General features: G+C 49.2%; 1 protein-coding gene across 1 annotated transcript in view; it reads left to right on the forward strand.

Annotated features, from left to right (window-relative positions):
- The window catches only part of TXNDC16 (thioredoxin domain containing 16), a 38,533-nt gene that overhangs the window by 1,221 nt on the left and 21,559 nt on the right, over positions 1-15,753 (forward strand). The window contains exons 2-12 of the mRNA XM_005417973.2: positions 4,467-4,670; positions 5,589-5,671; positions 6,388-6,461; positions 7,473-7,547; positions 8,382-8,503; positions 8,998-9,088; positions 11,019-11,175; positions 12,522-12,688; positions 12,967-13,027; positions 14,456-14,600; positions 15,320-15,466. Of these exons, the coding sequence (XP_005418030.1) occupies positions 4,502-4,670; positions 5,589-5,671; positions 6,388-6,461; positions 7,473-7,547; positions 8,382-8,503; positions 8,998-9,088; positions 11,019-11,175; positions 12,522-12,688; positions 12,967-13,027; positions 14,456-14,600; positions 15,320-15,466 (1,291 nt within the window). The 5' untranslated portion in view covers positions 4,467-4,501. The remainder of the gene's footprint in view (positions 1-4,466; positions 4,671-5,588; positions 5,672-6,387; positions 6,462-7,472; positions 7,548-8,381; positions 8,504-8,997; positions 9,089-11,018; positions 11,176-12,521; positions 12,689-12,966; positions 13,028-14,455; positions 14,601-15,319; positions 15,467-15,753) is intronic.

Genomic DNA, 15,753 nt, shown 5'->3' on the forward strand with positions numbered 1-15,753 from the left:
GAAAAGTCAATATAATTCCAGGCAAGAAATCATGGGTTGGGCTGGAAAGGACCTTAAAACTCATCCAGTCCCACCTCTGCCATGGCAGGGACACTTTCCACCATCCCAGGTTGCTCCAAACCCCATCCAGCCTGGCCTTGGGCACTTCCAGGGATCCAGGGGCAGCCACAGCTGCTCTGGGCACCCTGTGCCAGGGCTTCTCCACCCTCCCAGCCAAGAATTCCTTCCCAATATCCCATCTAACCCTGGCCTCTGGCAGTGGGAGCCATTCCCCCTTGAGGAATGGTTGGACTCAATGATCTTAGAGGGCTTTTCCCACCTTAAGGATTCTGTCATTTTTCTGGATCACCCAAAGGAAACTTGTTTGGATGGACAAAAATGCAGGAAGAGCTGCCAGTGTTCCTTTCTGCTTTGCATTTTGGAGCAGCAGCAGGAGGGATGTTTCTGCTGGGACATCCAGGTGAGCTGGAGAGAGAACTCCAGTCTGTCCATCCTGCTGGAGCTAAGGGATTGAGCCAGCCCCACGTGGGTTTGGGCTCTGGTTTGTGCCTTCCCTGCCAGGAAAGGGAAGAGCAGCTCCCTGGTTAAGTGCTGCCAGAAGGGCATGGAAGGCAGGTGAGAATCCTGCCAAAAATCTGTGCCAGCAGGGTGTGGGGTGAATGTCCTGCTGCAAAGAGAGCCCTGATTTGGGTCAATCAGCACAGGAGAGCTTGAAGTGACTCCATTTAGGAGCATCCTAAATGCTCCTGGTTTAGGAACATCTACCTAGGGGGTTAAAACTTACCAGCTGAGGCCTCTGCAGGCTGGGAGAGGATGGAATGGGATAAAACTAACAAGGGTGGTGTATTTCTGGGGAGACACTGGCACAGGGTGCCCAGAGGAGCTGTGGCTGCCCCTGGATCCCTGGAAGTGCCCAAGGCCAGGCTGGGTGGAGCCATGGCAGCCCTGGGGTGGTGGAAGTTGTCCCTGCCCATGGCAAGGTTGGAACTTTGGTTTTTAAGGTCCCTTCCCACCCAAACCATTCTGGGCTTCTGTGATGATATTTGGACAAGCCAAAGTGTAGATTTGACATCGCTGGCATTAAAGTCCAGGCTGATGGTGTTTCTGCTGAGTCCAGGGAAGGCCATGGATGGTGCAGGTGGGTCCAGCTGGCTGTGCAGGCCGTAATTCCAGCAGGACAGCAGCTCTTCCTTGTCCTGTGACTCTTAAATCCCACCCCACACCACCCTCCTGTGGGATTATGGGTTTTTTTGACTTAGAGATGTGGTAATTGAGAGGTGCTTTAAAAACTTTCATTTTATTTTTAGTTATATGTGAAGGGTGAGATAATACAGATATTATAATTTACATTATTATAATTAGAAGTGAACTATTCCTTAATTATAAGTGTTTTTTAGCTTATTCATTTTTTGTTACACTATGTCTTAAGTGTTTTAAAGTTAATTATTTAAAATTACCCCTCATGGGTCTTACTACAATGCATTTTTATAGTTTTATTTTTCTAAAGTATTTAGTCTTATTTGTAAGGTTATCTTTTGAAACTTGTTTCTTTTTTAATAATGTTTGCTTTATTTTATGGTATTTCTTTCTTAATAATATTTGCTTTATTTCATGATATTTTTAAGTTAGTATTTCTTATTTTATATATGATATAAACCTTCTATCAAACTTTGAAGATTTTTAATAAATTTATTTCTTACACCCTGCCCTGAGGAAGCTGAGCTTCCTCAGTGATAAATCTGAGGAGGAAAAGTGTCATGGAAAGCAGCTGGGATCAGAGGTGATCCCAGCCCATGGATTCCACTGCAGGATTCCCAGACAAAACTGATGTGGCACAAGCAATTTCTGCTCCCACAAGAGTTTGGGCTGGATATGTCTGGTGGATTTGGTTTCACTTCAAGTCACCTACAGTGACCTCAGGCACCTGGACTGGCTCTGCCTTGGAATGATGACAGTGGGAACATGAGCCAGGCCTGGCATTCCCTCAGTGCTGTGCCAGGCTGCCCCTTGTCCATGGGCTTAAGGTTTCCCAGCAGTGACCCAGAGCTGGCTCACACATCCCTGGTATTTTCACACATCTCTGGCAATCCTGAAGGTGTCAGTGGTGCAGGGCTCTGGCTGTTTCCAGCCCTAGGGGGTTCATTTTCCATTGATGGGAAAGAGGTGACAGAGGAAATGGCCTAAAAGCTGAATATATATTCATGTCTGAGTTGATGGGGAGCAGAGGGAAGCTGCTGGGCAGGATGGAGGGATGAGGAGGTGAGAGGACTTGAGCAGGGAAGGGGTGAGCACACGTTTTTCACTGGACCCCAGAATGGTTTGGGTTGGAAGGGACCTTAAATCTCATCTCATTCCAGCCCCTACCATGGGCAGGGACACTTTCCACCATCCCAGGCTGCTCCAAGCCCTGTCCAACCTGGCCTTGGGCACTGCCAGGGATCCAGGGGCAGCCACAGCTTCTCTGGGCACCTGTGCCAGGGCCTCCCCATCTTCAGAGGGAACAATTCCTTCCCAATCTCCCATCCATCCCTTCCCTCTGGCAGTGAAAGCCATTGCCTGTGTCCTGTCCCTCCATCCCTTGTCCCAAGTCACTCTCCTGGAGCCCCTTTAGGCACTGCAAGGGGCTCTGAGCTCTCCTTGGGGCTGGAGTTATGTTTTAAACTGTTGCCCCTCTCCTCCAGATATAATCCTGTGACATCTTCGAGTCCTTGGAGGCTGCTCCTCTTCCTTCCTTGTCAGTGAGCTCTCCCATTTGACCTGGGTGGTTCCCACGTGCCAGGACTGTGTTTATTTTTCCATCCTGCAGTAACCAAGTTTGTCATTTAATAAACATCACCCCCCCCAGCCTGATCCCTGTCCCCTCTGTCAGCCAGGGGAACAGATGGGAGGGCACAGGACCAGAAATGCCTGACACTGCCCAAAGCTGGAAAGGAGACAACTGGAGATTTTGAGATGAAAAGAAAAAACAAATTAATGTATTTCCATCTCTGTTGTGCCTTCAGGCCTGATCCAAAGCCCTCAGCTCCTGGAGAAGGAGCCTGGGAAGGCTGAGTGTGCCTGTCAGCAGCTCCTCACTCCTGGAGCATGGCACAGGATCTTTCCCTGCTTGTTTTTGGAGTGTTGGAGCTTGGGTTGATCCCAGGGCAGCCGTGGTGAGCTGCCAGCCTCTGCCAGGCTGTTGGAGGCGTGACAGCCCATGGACACAGGGGTGTTTGTTGAGGGAAGCAGCTGCAGCTCATGATGTAAATTCTGCATGGATTCAGTCCCAGCTTTGTCCCTTTGTTGAGCAGGGAGCAGCCACGCTCCAGCAGCAGAGAGCAATCCCTGAGGAGCAGGCTGGGAAGGAATGGAGTGGGAAGAAGGTGGCTTCTCATCCTTTAACCTCCTCACATCATCTGCCATGGCCTGGAGTGAGCAGAATCCCAAAATCCCAGCATGGTTTTGGTTGGGAGGGACCTTAAAGATCATCTTGTTCCATCCCAGGGGCAGGGGCACTTCCCACCAAAATCAATCTGTTCAGGAAAATTCACACTTAATTCTCTGGGGAAGTCAAGGTGGCTGCTGAGAAGTGGCAAAATCAGTAGCCAGAAGCAGGAAAGATTTTACAGAATTCTTGGCTGACTTATTGCTACACATATTTTAGGTCAAGGGTAATCTGATTTTTTAATTAATCCTTTAAAGGTTAAATCGTATAGAACGTCTGATCACAGAGTAAAGAAAAAACCCAGCAGTATATACAAAAATAGCATCCATTTAAGTTACATAAATCCTTATAAATATAAGAGAGAAATCAGTTATTCTATAAAAAAATAATTTGGAACATGTGTTCCTGAAGCACCAGCAGAACATCCTCATGCTAAGGACTTCAGCTAGAAAATCTTTATAAATATACCTGCAAAATTCCTCCTCACTCTGACCACAAACAAGTGCCAGAAGATGCACATTTCTATTTTGCACTGAAACAGGAGCTCTCCTATTTGAATCTCAAATGACCATTGGGTTTTTTGGCAACCACAACACGTCCCATCCCTTTGCAAACACCTTTCAGGGCCACATAAATTCTCCTGGCACCCTCAAAGCTTTGTAGCAGGAATTGAGACAGTTTGGGCGGGGGTTTGTGGATGGTGCTGTCACTGCTTTGATGCCTGCTCATGGAATTTTTGTTTGACTCAAAAGAAATAAAAAGGAGGGAGGAAAAGCAGCCCTAAAGCTGGAAGCACTGAGGGTCTGTGCACTTGAAGGTGCCACTCAGAGGGAATGGAGTGGCCTCTGCTGTCCTCTTTGCAGTTGTCTGAGTCACCTGTGGATTGAGTGACTATTTCATAATATCCTCAAGATGTTTGTGTCATATTAATAATAATTTCCACAGTTGGAAATTACAGTCATGTAACAGAGACTAAAACAGAGAGACACTCATATATGTGTTTGTGTGTGTTTGTGTTTTTTATTATTATTTTTTCTCCCAGTTGTGACTCTCCTGTGCCTGTAGCTGGGAACAGCCATGCCAGCCCAAAAGGACAGATGGGTTTCTTCCTTGGTTTTCCTTCTCTTCTGTGCCTCCTCCATTCCAAAATGTGGAAGTGCCAGCCTGCAGCAGGAGCCAAGCCCCCAGCACTATTTCAGTGGCTTGGAAGCTGGAAAAACATCCTTGGCTTTTTTCAGCCCTAGTGGTACGTGTTTAATGTGAGTTTCCATCAGCCTGGGGGCTCAGCAAGGCCCGGTGAGAGTGGAACAATCACAGAATCATGGAATGCTTTGAGTTGGAAGGATTTTAAATCCCATCCAGTGCCACCCCCTGCCATGGCAGGGACACCTTGCACTGTCCCTGGTTGCTCCAAGCCCTGTCCAGCCTGGCCTTGGACACTCCAGGGACTCAGGGGCAGCCACAGCTGCTCTGGGAATTCTATCTCAGCCAGGAATTCCTTCCCAATCTCCCATCCATCCCTGCCCTGTGGCAGTGGGAAGCCATTCCCTGTGTCCTGTCCCTCCATCCCTTGTAGAGTCTCTCTTCATCTTCCTTGTTGGCTCCTTCAGGCTCTGGAAGGCTGCAGTTAATTCACCCCAGAGCCTTTTCTATTTTCTCAGCCTTTCCTCTAGCAGAACTGCTCCATCCCTCTGATAACTTGTGGCCCTCCTCAGAGAAGGGGCAGTTCCTGAGGTTTTTAAACCCAAAGGGGTTTTGAAGAACTGGACAAATGCTGTGTTTGCACAGTTCCAAGTCCTCCTGACCTCTTGGGATGGGTTCTTTCCTGGCTGTGTCCTCAGGCACAGTCCCTCAAACATCTTCATTCATTTTCTGGATTGTTTTCTTGAGGTACTCTGGAGGAGAAAGCAAATTTCCTAAGGAATTTCCCCTCTTCCATAATATCTGCTAGAAAAAGCAGGAATCCCTTTCATGTGGGAGAACTCAAGGCTGTCATGGGTTAGAAGATCCTTGACCTTGCTTTTGTTCTTCATGATCCCCTGCATGTGATTTCCCAAAGGCATTGGCACGGGCTGAGGAACATCTCCCACATCTCAGTGTGTTGCAGGAGGATGCTCTTCACCCTGAGGACTTGCAGAGAATTTTTTTTTTGTGTGTGTTTCAGTTTCTCCTGGTGCTCAACCCTTCTTGGAGCACATTGAGAGCTCAGCTGAGGCCCTCCAGGACTATGGTGTTTCCGTGGTGAAGGTAAATGGGGCTCAGGGAAGCTGCTGGGTGGGATGAAGTAGGAAATGAGCAAGGAAAGGATGAACACAGATTTTTCATAGGATCATGGACTCACAGAACAGCTTTGGCTTTCAGGGACCTTAAAGCTCTTTCCACCTCGCCTTCCATGGACAGGGATACCTTCCACTATCCTGGGTATCCCTGTCCAGCCTGGCCTGGAACATTTCCAGGGATGGAAAATCCCCAGTTTCTCTGGGCAGCCTATTCCAGTGTCCATATTCCATGATGGATGAGGTTGGTTAACTTCTTTTCAACTCAATGCAATAAATATTTCATACAAAGGAGTTTTTAGCTGAAATTTGATGCAGATTCACGTGAGGGAACTACAAATTCAGACAAGTGTAATTAGACTCGAAGAAGTGCTTATATATTTATATTTGGATTTATTTAGTTTCCTCCAGCTACAGACCAAGTTCAGTAAGGAAGCACTGATCTGTCACTTTGAATATGCTGGGCAGATCATGGGGTCTTTTGATCCCATCTGACCCAAATCAGCAGCTAAGCTGGAAAACTGAAGTACAAACTCCACTCTCCATCTCTGGTCTCCATTTTGGTGGATTTTCCCTCTCAGAAGGTTTGGAAAGGCTGGATTTACACTCTTGAATGGAAGAAAGCTGTAGAGGGTGTGTGTGGTCATTGTGGGGCTGAATCTGTAATGACATGTATTTGCTGTCTAGGTGAATTGTCCCAAAGAGGATGTCTCAAGATATTGTGGAAAAGAAAATGCATTAAGGAAAGCCTTCCTGTTCAGGTGAGGGGCATTTCTGGGCTCTGCACTGGGATTTCTTTCCAGTTTGAAGGAAATGTTTGAGGGAACCGCTGTCAGCAATCAGAGATGTATGTGGAGGAATGAGAGGAGCCATGAGGACAGCAGTGACCTGCATAGATCAGCCAAAGGTGCCCCCAAAATTCCAGCACAGGCAGAGGAGATGCTTTGTCCTCAGTGTGAATTCTCCCATCCTGCCCCAAGTTCCTTGGAGCAGCAGAGGGATGAGCTGTGGAATGAAACCACAGGAGAAACCCTCCATCAGTGTCCTGCTGTTCCTCTGGCCTCCCACACCCAGAGCTACCCAGGCCACAAGATTTTGGGTCTAGTCCAAGAAATAAACACTTTTTGGTGCTCTCCTTGTTGGTGGGGTTAACTCTTCTGCCCTGGATGGGAAGGTTTCAGCTCCTGGTCTCTCCAAGGGTTGTCACACGGAAGCTTTTCCATGTATCAGCTCAGTTCTCATTGACTGTTGTACTGATAATCGTGGAGTAATTAAGGTTGGAAAAGACCTTTAAAGTCATGAAGTGCAACCATTCCAAAGACCTTTAAGGTCATCCACTCCAACCATTCCAAGGACCTTTAAGATTATCAAGTCCAGCCATTCCAAAGACCTTTAAGGTCATCAAGTCCAACCATTCCAAAGACCTTTAACATCATCAAATCCAACCATTCCAAAGACCTTTGACATCATCAAATCCAACCATTCCAAAGATCTTTAAGATCATCAAGTGCAGCCATTCCAAAGACCTTTAAGATCATTGAGTCCAACTCTTCCCCCATCACTGCCAAGGCCACCTTGTCCCCAGGTGCAGCAGGAACCTGCTCAACCAGGCTTGAGCGATTCCCAGCTCTGATCAAAGACATCTCAAGTGTGTTCTGCCATTTCTCCATCATCCTCCCTATCCTTCTGTGCCTGCCTTGGCTCCCTTTTCCCATGGATCCATGCAGTGAATCTCTCTCAGTTCCCTTGGTGACTCTCTCTTCCCTCTGCAGAGGGAACCGACTGATCCGGGAGTTCCCCACCGACGCCCTGTTCGACGTGAACTCCGTCGTGGCCAACGTTTTGTTGTGAGTCCAGACCACATCCCTGAAAGTCCATCCCCACATCCCCAGACCACATCCCATCCTCTGAAATCCTTTTCCTTTCTGTTGCCACTAAATTCCAACCTCAGCTTGATGCCTTGTGTCCCATCTGGGTCACCAGAAACTGATGGCTTGTGAAGGCTGACCTAGAACAGAGAATAGATGGAGTTCCAGAATAAAGCAGGGATTTATTCAAACATCTCCTCCATGGATCCACCTTGGGCAGCACAAGAGCCCAGCCAGGGCTGCACCCAAGATGAACCAAAATGGCCCCAAAATGCACGGCCGGGCACGAGGTCTGTCCCTGGGATCAGTTCTGCTCCATTTGCATCTTGCAGTTCATTGTCCCATTCCAGCTTTAGCCCCTGCAGTCCCACCCTGCTTGTTTTTCTCTCTCCAGCCCACGGTGTTTGTGCTCTTGGGCTGAGATTTGGATCATTTGTCCTTGGTGCCCAGCTGGAGCAGGAATTGTTTTGTCTCCCTGCTCTGTGCTCAGAGCTCACCATCCCATAATATGAAGCCCAGACCCACTCACTAAAGCAGTACAGAATGTGAAAAATAGAAAAGCTAAAACCTGAGGCATCAAGGTATTCCAGAGGCTGCTCTCAATCAAGCTTCTCTCTTCATAATGGTTTGACCCTGTTAAATTTTTTGCCTTGGGACAACTCACCAGCACACACCTGGGCACCTCCAGTTGGCTGTGAATCCTTACTCTGCCAGCAAGAAGCTGGAATTTTACCCTGTTTTTCCCATCATACTTGTGTGGCTGCAAATTTACTCTTCAACCAGTTGCTAATGAGGTTTTTTCTGTTTCCTCAGTGCCCTGCTCTTTAATGAAGTTAAATATGTTGAAACACTGGCAGACCTTGAGAACATTGAAAATGTATTGAAAGGAAAGTCCAACATGGTCTTTGCCTATGTACCAGCTACTGGGACAGCAGGTATGGATACTCTGCTTTCCATCTTTCCTCTCTTCCCCCAGCCTTTTTTTTTTGGTAGAATATCCAGGAGCTGAGTTTCTGACCCAAAATCCTACAGGTGAAAACCTGAAAGGGCCACCCAGCCACAAGATCTCTACTTCCATATGTCTTGCTTTGTTCCCAAAGGGATCAGTTACACCAGAAGTTTTGCTGGGAGCATAAAACTTGAGAGATGGACTTGGAGAGGGAAAGCAAGCCAGTGGTTGCTGTCTTAAAAATGATAAATCTTGGCTCTGCAGTGGAGTGGATTCTCACATAGCACCTGTTTGCTGGGGTTCAGGAATGGGATCCAGCTCCAGTTTCTCACTTCCCTTCACAGTATGTTTTCAGACAGACTCTGTGACATTGTGCCAAGAGTTTCTGAAAACCTGGGAATTGATATTTACAGCTGGCAAGGATGAAACAGGAGATGTGGAGGAAACAGAGCTGAGTTCACCTCACCTTTCCCTTTCCAGAGCACAGAGCTGTGATGGAGGCAGCTTTTGTCTATGGGACCATCCACCAGTTTGTCCTGACAACTGAAGCAGCACTGCTAAAAGCCACCAGGTATGTCCAGAGACACCCCCACCATGGAGAGCTGCTTCCATGCACTGTTTGCCTCACTCCTGGTGTCTCAGATTCCCAGAGCAACTCTGGGATGACATGAGGATGCTGTGCCAAGGGTGGACAGTCAGATCTGTTTTCCAAAAGCTGCTGGTTGTGTTCCTGGCCTTGCTGTTTGCGGCTGTATTTGGTGGGATTTCACAGAAGAGCCCTGTGTCTCCTTTCTGTGGCTGATGGATCAAACCTCAGCCATGGGTTCCCAGAAGAGTTGATGTTAAAATCCTAAAGCACTCCCCCCTTGTGCTGTGATATCCAAATGTAGCACTGCTCATGGATTTGGGAATTCCCATCCCATGGCCTCACTGACCACCCCCTTCCCCTGCAGGAGGAGCTGCTTTAGAACTGCAGATCCCTCCTTGTGACTGCTGATGTGACCTCCTGCAGTCAGGAGTGTGAGGGAGGAGCTGGGAACATCACATGGGGTGTTGTTTCCTCAGCCCACAGAGCGCCCAGCTGGCCAAGAGGCACCTGGCTTGTACCAGCCTGTGGCTGCAGGCCCAGGGCAGAGACTGTCCCCTGTGCTGGCACTGCTGAGGCCACACCTCAGATCCTGGGGTCAGCTCTGGGGCCCTCATGACAAGAAACAGTGAGAGGCTGGAGTGTGTGCAGAGAAGGAAACAGAGCTGGGAAGGGTCTGGAGCACCAGGAGAGGCTGAGGGAGCTGGGAAGAGGCTCAGCCTGGAGCAAAGGAGGCTCAGGGGGACCTTGTGGCTCTGCACAGCTCCTGCCAGGAGGGCACAGCTGGGGAGGTCGGGCTCTGCTCCAGGGAACAGGGACAGGACGAGGGGAAACAGCCACAAGCTGCACCAGGGTAAGTTTATATTGGATATTAGGGAAAAATTCTTCATGGAAAGGGTTGTCATGTCAGAACAGGCTGCTCAAGGCAGTGGTGGAGTCCCCATCCCTGGAAGGATTTAAAATCCATGTGGATGTGGCACTTGGGCACACAGCTCAGTGGTGGCCTTGGCAGTGCTGGGGGAACTTTTGGACTCGGTGATCTTGGAGGGCTTTTCCAACATTAATAACTCCATCAGGAGTTCCCTGGGATTTTGTCACAGGCACCGGGGTGGCCCTTCCCGAGGTGCCCTTCCATCCTTGCAGCGTTCCGGGAGTTGTGCTGTGGCTCCCGCTAGATGGCACGGTTGTCATTGCACCGGAATCGCCTGAATTCTCCTTAAAGCAGCGCCGCTCCCTCCCGAGCTGCCGAAACGGCGGGAGCTTCTCCAGCAGGATCAGCTTCCAGCCAACCCAGGGCAGCAGGATTTGAGGTCTTAATAGTGCACTTTGCTCTTCCATGGAGAGCTCTTAAATCCTTACCCAAAGAAGGTGATCCCTGTTTTAGGGGTAGGGAATGGGTGCATCTGAAAAGGAAAGTGACTTCCCAAAGTTACCTACAGGCCAACAGCAGTGAAGGTGTCACAGCTAACCAGGGACACCTTCCACCATCCCAGGCTGCTCCAAGCTCTGTCCAGCCTGGCCTTGGACGCTTCCAGGGATCCAGAGGCAGCCACAGCTGCTCTGGGCACCCTGTCCCTGGGCCTCACCCCACTCCCAGGTAACAATTCCTTCCCAGTCTCCCATCCATCCCTGCCCTCTGGCAGTGGGAAGCCATTCCCTGGCTCCTGTCCCTCCATCCCTTGTCCCCAGTCCCTCTCCAGCTCTCCTGGAGCCCTTCAGGCCCTGCCAGGGGCTCTGAGCTCTCCCTGGAGCCTTCTCCTCTCCAGGTGAGCACCCCCAGCTCTCCCAGCCTGTTCCACAACCCTGCCAAACCCTGGGCTTGAGGATGATCTGTGCAACACATCAGCAAACCTGCTCCTTCTGTCAGGGCACTTGGAACCCCTGCTCAGGGTGGGTTTTGTTTCCTCTCTCACAGCCACGATGACCCCGATGTCTCCTCTGCCTGGCTCTTGTTCTGCCACTGCCAGCAGGTCACAGAGCCAGCCCAGGCCTGCAGGAGGACAGCCCTGGCACAGCCCCTGACCCTGCTCAACATCCACAGGCACCTCAAGCTCATGGGGGCTCCACTGGTGGTAGGACTGGGAAGGAGGAGCTCCCTGGGTGGGAGGGCAGGGAGGGAGGTGAGGATGAGGGAGGTGAGAGAAGAGAGAAAGGCTGAGGGTGGGAGTCTGCCCCTTCCAGGATGGCTCCAGGCAAGGAGCAGGAATCACCTGGTGCAGCTGCCTCACCAATTCAGGGCTGGCCAAAACATAAATAAATTATTGAGGCCATTTTCCAAATTACTCTTGAGCAGTGCCCAACTCAACATGAAGCTTGTTCCAGTGCTTTTGGTAAAGAAACCTTCCTGATATTCTGTGTAAACCTCCCCGATGCAGCTTTGAACCATTTCCACATGTTCTATCCCTGGATACTCTGGAGACATCAGTGTTTCCTTCTCCACATCTCCTCAGGAAGCTGTGGAGAGCAGTGGTGTCATTCCTCAGCCTCTTTTTTTCCAAACTAGACAACCCCAAAGTCCTCAGCTGCTCCTGCAGGCTCAGGAGCATCCCCTCAGGAAGCTGTGGGGTCATCCCTCAGCCTCCTTTTCTGCAAACTAGACAACCCCAAAGTCCTCAGTTGCTCCTCAGGAAGCTGTGGAGAGCAGTGGGGTCATCCCTCAGCCTCTCTTTATCCAAACTAGACAACCCCAAAGTCCTCAGCTGCTCATGCAGGCTCAGGAGCATCCCCTCAGGAAGCTGTGGAGAGCAGTGGGGTCATCTCTCAGCCTCTTTTTTTTCAAACTAGACAACCCCAAAGTCCTCAGCTGCTCCCTGCAGGAGTTTCAGCACCCTCTGGAATTTGCTATCAGTCCTTCCCACCTTGGTGATCACAAGGAACAGGAGGTTCCCTCCTATTTCCTCCTTCCAAGGGGCAAAGAACTTCAGCAACCTCCTGTTGCCAGTGGTCATCCCTGTCCATCCAGAAGGACGAGGGGATGAGCTGGGAATGCTCCTTCAGCCATTTTCTTGGATCAGGCTCATGGAGCTTCATCAAGCACCTCTCATGTGCTGTCATGAAGCAGCACGTTCAAGATAGGAAGGGAAGGATTCCAGCTCTTGCATGTTGTGGCTGGGATTTTCAAACTGCTCCAGGGAGTGGATGCCAGGTAAATAAAAATGAGTGGAAATTTGACATCTGGAATTGCTAAACCACAAAAAAAAACCCCACAAAATAAAGCCCACGTTTTTAACAGGGAAGGTCATGACATGTTGGAACGGTTTAATTGGAGTTGTGTGGGTTCTGTTTCATGGATATTTTAGAATTGGGGTTGGAAGCTTTTTCCTGAGGATTTCTGTGGCTGGGGGAGAGCTGAGGTACCTTCAGCTTGTGGAGCTGTGCTGCAGCATAAGCCTGGCTGTTAACCCTGGCTGTTCTCCAGACAGAGGTTGCTGAGGACCCAGAGAAGATCTCCACTGTTCACTTGCAGCTCGGGCTGCCCCTGGTGTTCATCCTGAGCCAGAAGGAGACCCAGGAGGCTGACAGGAGGACAGCAGAGTTTGTGGCCTGGCAGCTCTTGGGGAAAGCAGGAGTTGCCCTTTTGTCCAGGTATTTCTCTCAGGTGTTTTTGGGTTCTATTTGCTTTTTGTGGGGTTTCTGAGCTGGGTTACCTCAACACCAGGCTATATCCTAGGACAGGGTGTTTCATATGTAAGGATTTATCCAGAATTCTATTAATTTGGAAGTTTTGCTGGTTTAGGGGTGGAAAAATATTCAGACTAAGAGAGATTTTGGAGAGGAAACTTAGCAGTGATGAAATTGGGGCAGAAAGAGGAGGGGTGACCTTCCATGTCACACCATCTGATGTTCACTTTGTGTTTTGGAAGGGACCTCGTAGAGCTGAACGTTCTGCAGCGATCAAACGTGGCCCTCAAGACACCAGATGAGGTTGGATGCTGGATTTCTTTATTGGACAACTCAGCTCTGCAGAGGGTGGTGGGATGTTGCTCACCCCTGGGATTGATTTGACAGCATTCCCTGAAGCTCAAGGGAAAGTGTCTTTCCCAGGTTATCCAGAGAATCTGTGGATTTCCCATCCCTGGAAATGTTCCAGGCCAGGTTGGACAGGCCTTGGAGCAACCTAGTGGATTGTGTCCCTGCACATGGCAGGGGTGGAACTGGGTGATCTTTAATGTCCCTTCCATGATTCCATGATTTGGGTGCTGCAGAGCCACTGTGCCTGCTGGGAAGAAGAAAGCAGTGAGTTTATTTTGGGTTCAAATCATTGAGTGACATCTCCAGTACACCTTAAGGCAACACAAGGTTGTGAACTCCATCCAAGTGCAGATTCCCCAAAAGATTTGGGCTTCTGCAGGCCTTAGGAAAGGTGTCAAAAGATGGGAGAGGGATGAGTGTGAAACAAAGAGCAAACAACAAAGCTCAGTGCTGGGCTGGTGTAAGGCAGTGCCTCTGGCAGGGAGCTGGGAGAAGGGCAGGGTGGGAGTTCAGTGAGGCTGATCAAGATGAGTTAAACCCTGCAGGGACCTGACCCAGCTTGTGAGGCAGGCTGGAATGGGCTGCTGGCAGATGCCAGGGAGCACAGATGTCCCAGATTACCTGAACTGTCCCACTGGTGATTTCAGGTGCAGGATCAGACCTGAGCATCCCCTGAGGGCTTCCCGTGGCCTGCTGAGAGATGTGCACTTGGGTGGCTCTGGGAGCCCGTGGGAGGTGCCAGCACTTTGTCATTTCTCTCAGCTCCTGATCAACTTTCCATTTTCTCTCCAGTGCCTTTGTCTGAGCTGGTGCCAGCACTGGTTTTAAGCTGACAAGGTCTCATTTCTGAGAAATTCATGTTGCTTTTTTGCTTCTTTCCATGGGTGGCCAGTCCCTGTACACTTGGGAACTTTTCTCCTGGCTGAGCTCCATGAGATAAAGGATTTTTTGAGCTGGTTTCCCAGGCTGTGATGGGCTCCTTGGACCCAGCCTGACCCCTCTAATGAGGGGACATCCAAGTGGCCCCTGTACTTCCCTGCTCTCCTTTCCTGCAGTGCTGGATCTGAGTTAAGTTGCTGGGAGATGGGACTGGTGTTCACTTTTACCACAGGATCCCTCCTAGCCACATTTACTTACATAGCCAATTTTCCTTACATTTGCAAGGAAACATCATCCTGGAGTGAGAAAAACTCAAGCACAGGAGAAACTGAGACAAAGAAACATTACCCAGACATTCCCCTGTTTGGCAGCTTCAGGGATCTGTGACATATCCCCAAAATAAGGAGTTGGGGGATGGTTCCCATCAACCTTGAGTCTGATCTGCAGACAAAATAAGCAAGGGGGGATGTTGTGCTGCCACTGCTTTGTTATTTTCCTCAGGGAATGCCAATCCAATACCTGGTCTTGGAAGATACTGATGAAGTTATAACCCTGGTGGAAGATAAGAACAAGGTGAAACAAACCCAGGAGGATGAGCAGGAGGAGGAGGAGGAAGATGAGGATGAGAAAGAGAATAACAATCAAGGTGTGCAATTACTCAAGTGAAAAGCTGATTATCATCAGACAGAAGGTGCAATCAGCATCAGACATGGCAGAGCATTAGAGAACACTTGCAAACCATCACAGTCACTTCATGGTGGCCACAAAGTGGCTCTTTCATTCTCTGAGGTCGCTGGAATATGACAGACAGGTCTGATTTTTAGTGGAAACACCAGGGTGAAAAATCAGAGCTGTTAGAGGAACAGCTGCTGTGTGAGGGACAGGAATGTGCTTGGGTGCTCCAAAGGCTGGGGGGGTTAAAGTGCACCCAGCACTGTGTCCTCTACAGGCATCTGAAAATCATCCACCCCTTTGGAAGGGTTTGAGACACGTTTTTGTAAGAGCAGATCCAGACTTGCTTCCTCCAGGGAGAAAACTCTGCTCCCTGCAATGCAGAATTGAAAATGAATTTGTTCTCTGTGCAGAATTGGGGATGTTTTCTTAAAAAAAAAAAAACGGGGGGGCAGGATCCTAGAGGAGCTTAGAGTATTGTTCCACTCAAGGGCAGAGTGGTGTGAGATAGGATTGGGGCATTTTGAGGGGGTTTGTTTGTGTGACTGTGCCTCCTCTCCCCATCCAAGATTTCACTCACCCCATGTCTCTGCTGAGAGGTTCTGGATTACAAAATCATGCACTGGGGTGGCCCAGGGAGTGCAGTTCCCCCTGCCCTGGACACACCTGTGGGGTTTTGGTTTTTTTTTGCAGATATTCAGGATGACCAGGTGGTGGAAGCAGTTTCCAGGGACAAGAAGAGAGAGCTGCCCCTGGAACAAATCCTTGTCCTGACAGAGGAGAACTTCCACTCTTCCCTCTCAGAGGCTGCCAGGACAGTGGTGCTGTTTTATGCCAGCTGTGAGTATGAAATGTGGTCTGGCTGTCCCTTCTGTAACTTTGGGATGTTCTCTGTGCTTTCCATGATCCTGGAGAGATCCTGGAGACAAGTTTTGACCATTAATCTGTGCCACATCCTGTCCCATGGACAGTGATTAAATACAATTAATTAAATACAATTAATCAGATTAAATCAGTTCTTCTCATTGGCTGATAATAGCAGATATCAATCTGATATTAAGAGATTTTTAACTTTTATTTTATAAGAAAAAAATGTGGGACAAGAGGGGAAATTCATGTAGCATGGA

Source organism: Geospiza fortis, unplaced genomic scaffold (genome assembly GCF_000277835.1).
Source record: "Geospiza fortis unplaced genomic scaffold, GeoFor_1.0 scaffold23, whole genome shotgun sequence".
In the NCBI taxonomy this organism is placed as follows: domain Eukaryota; kingdom Metazoa; phylum Chordata; class Aves; order Passeriformes; family Thraupidae; genus Geospiza; species Geospiza fortis.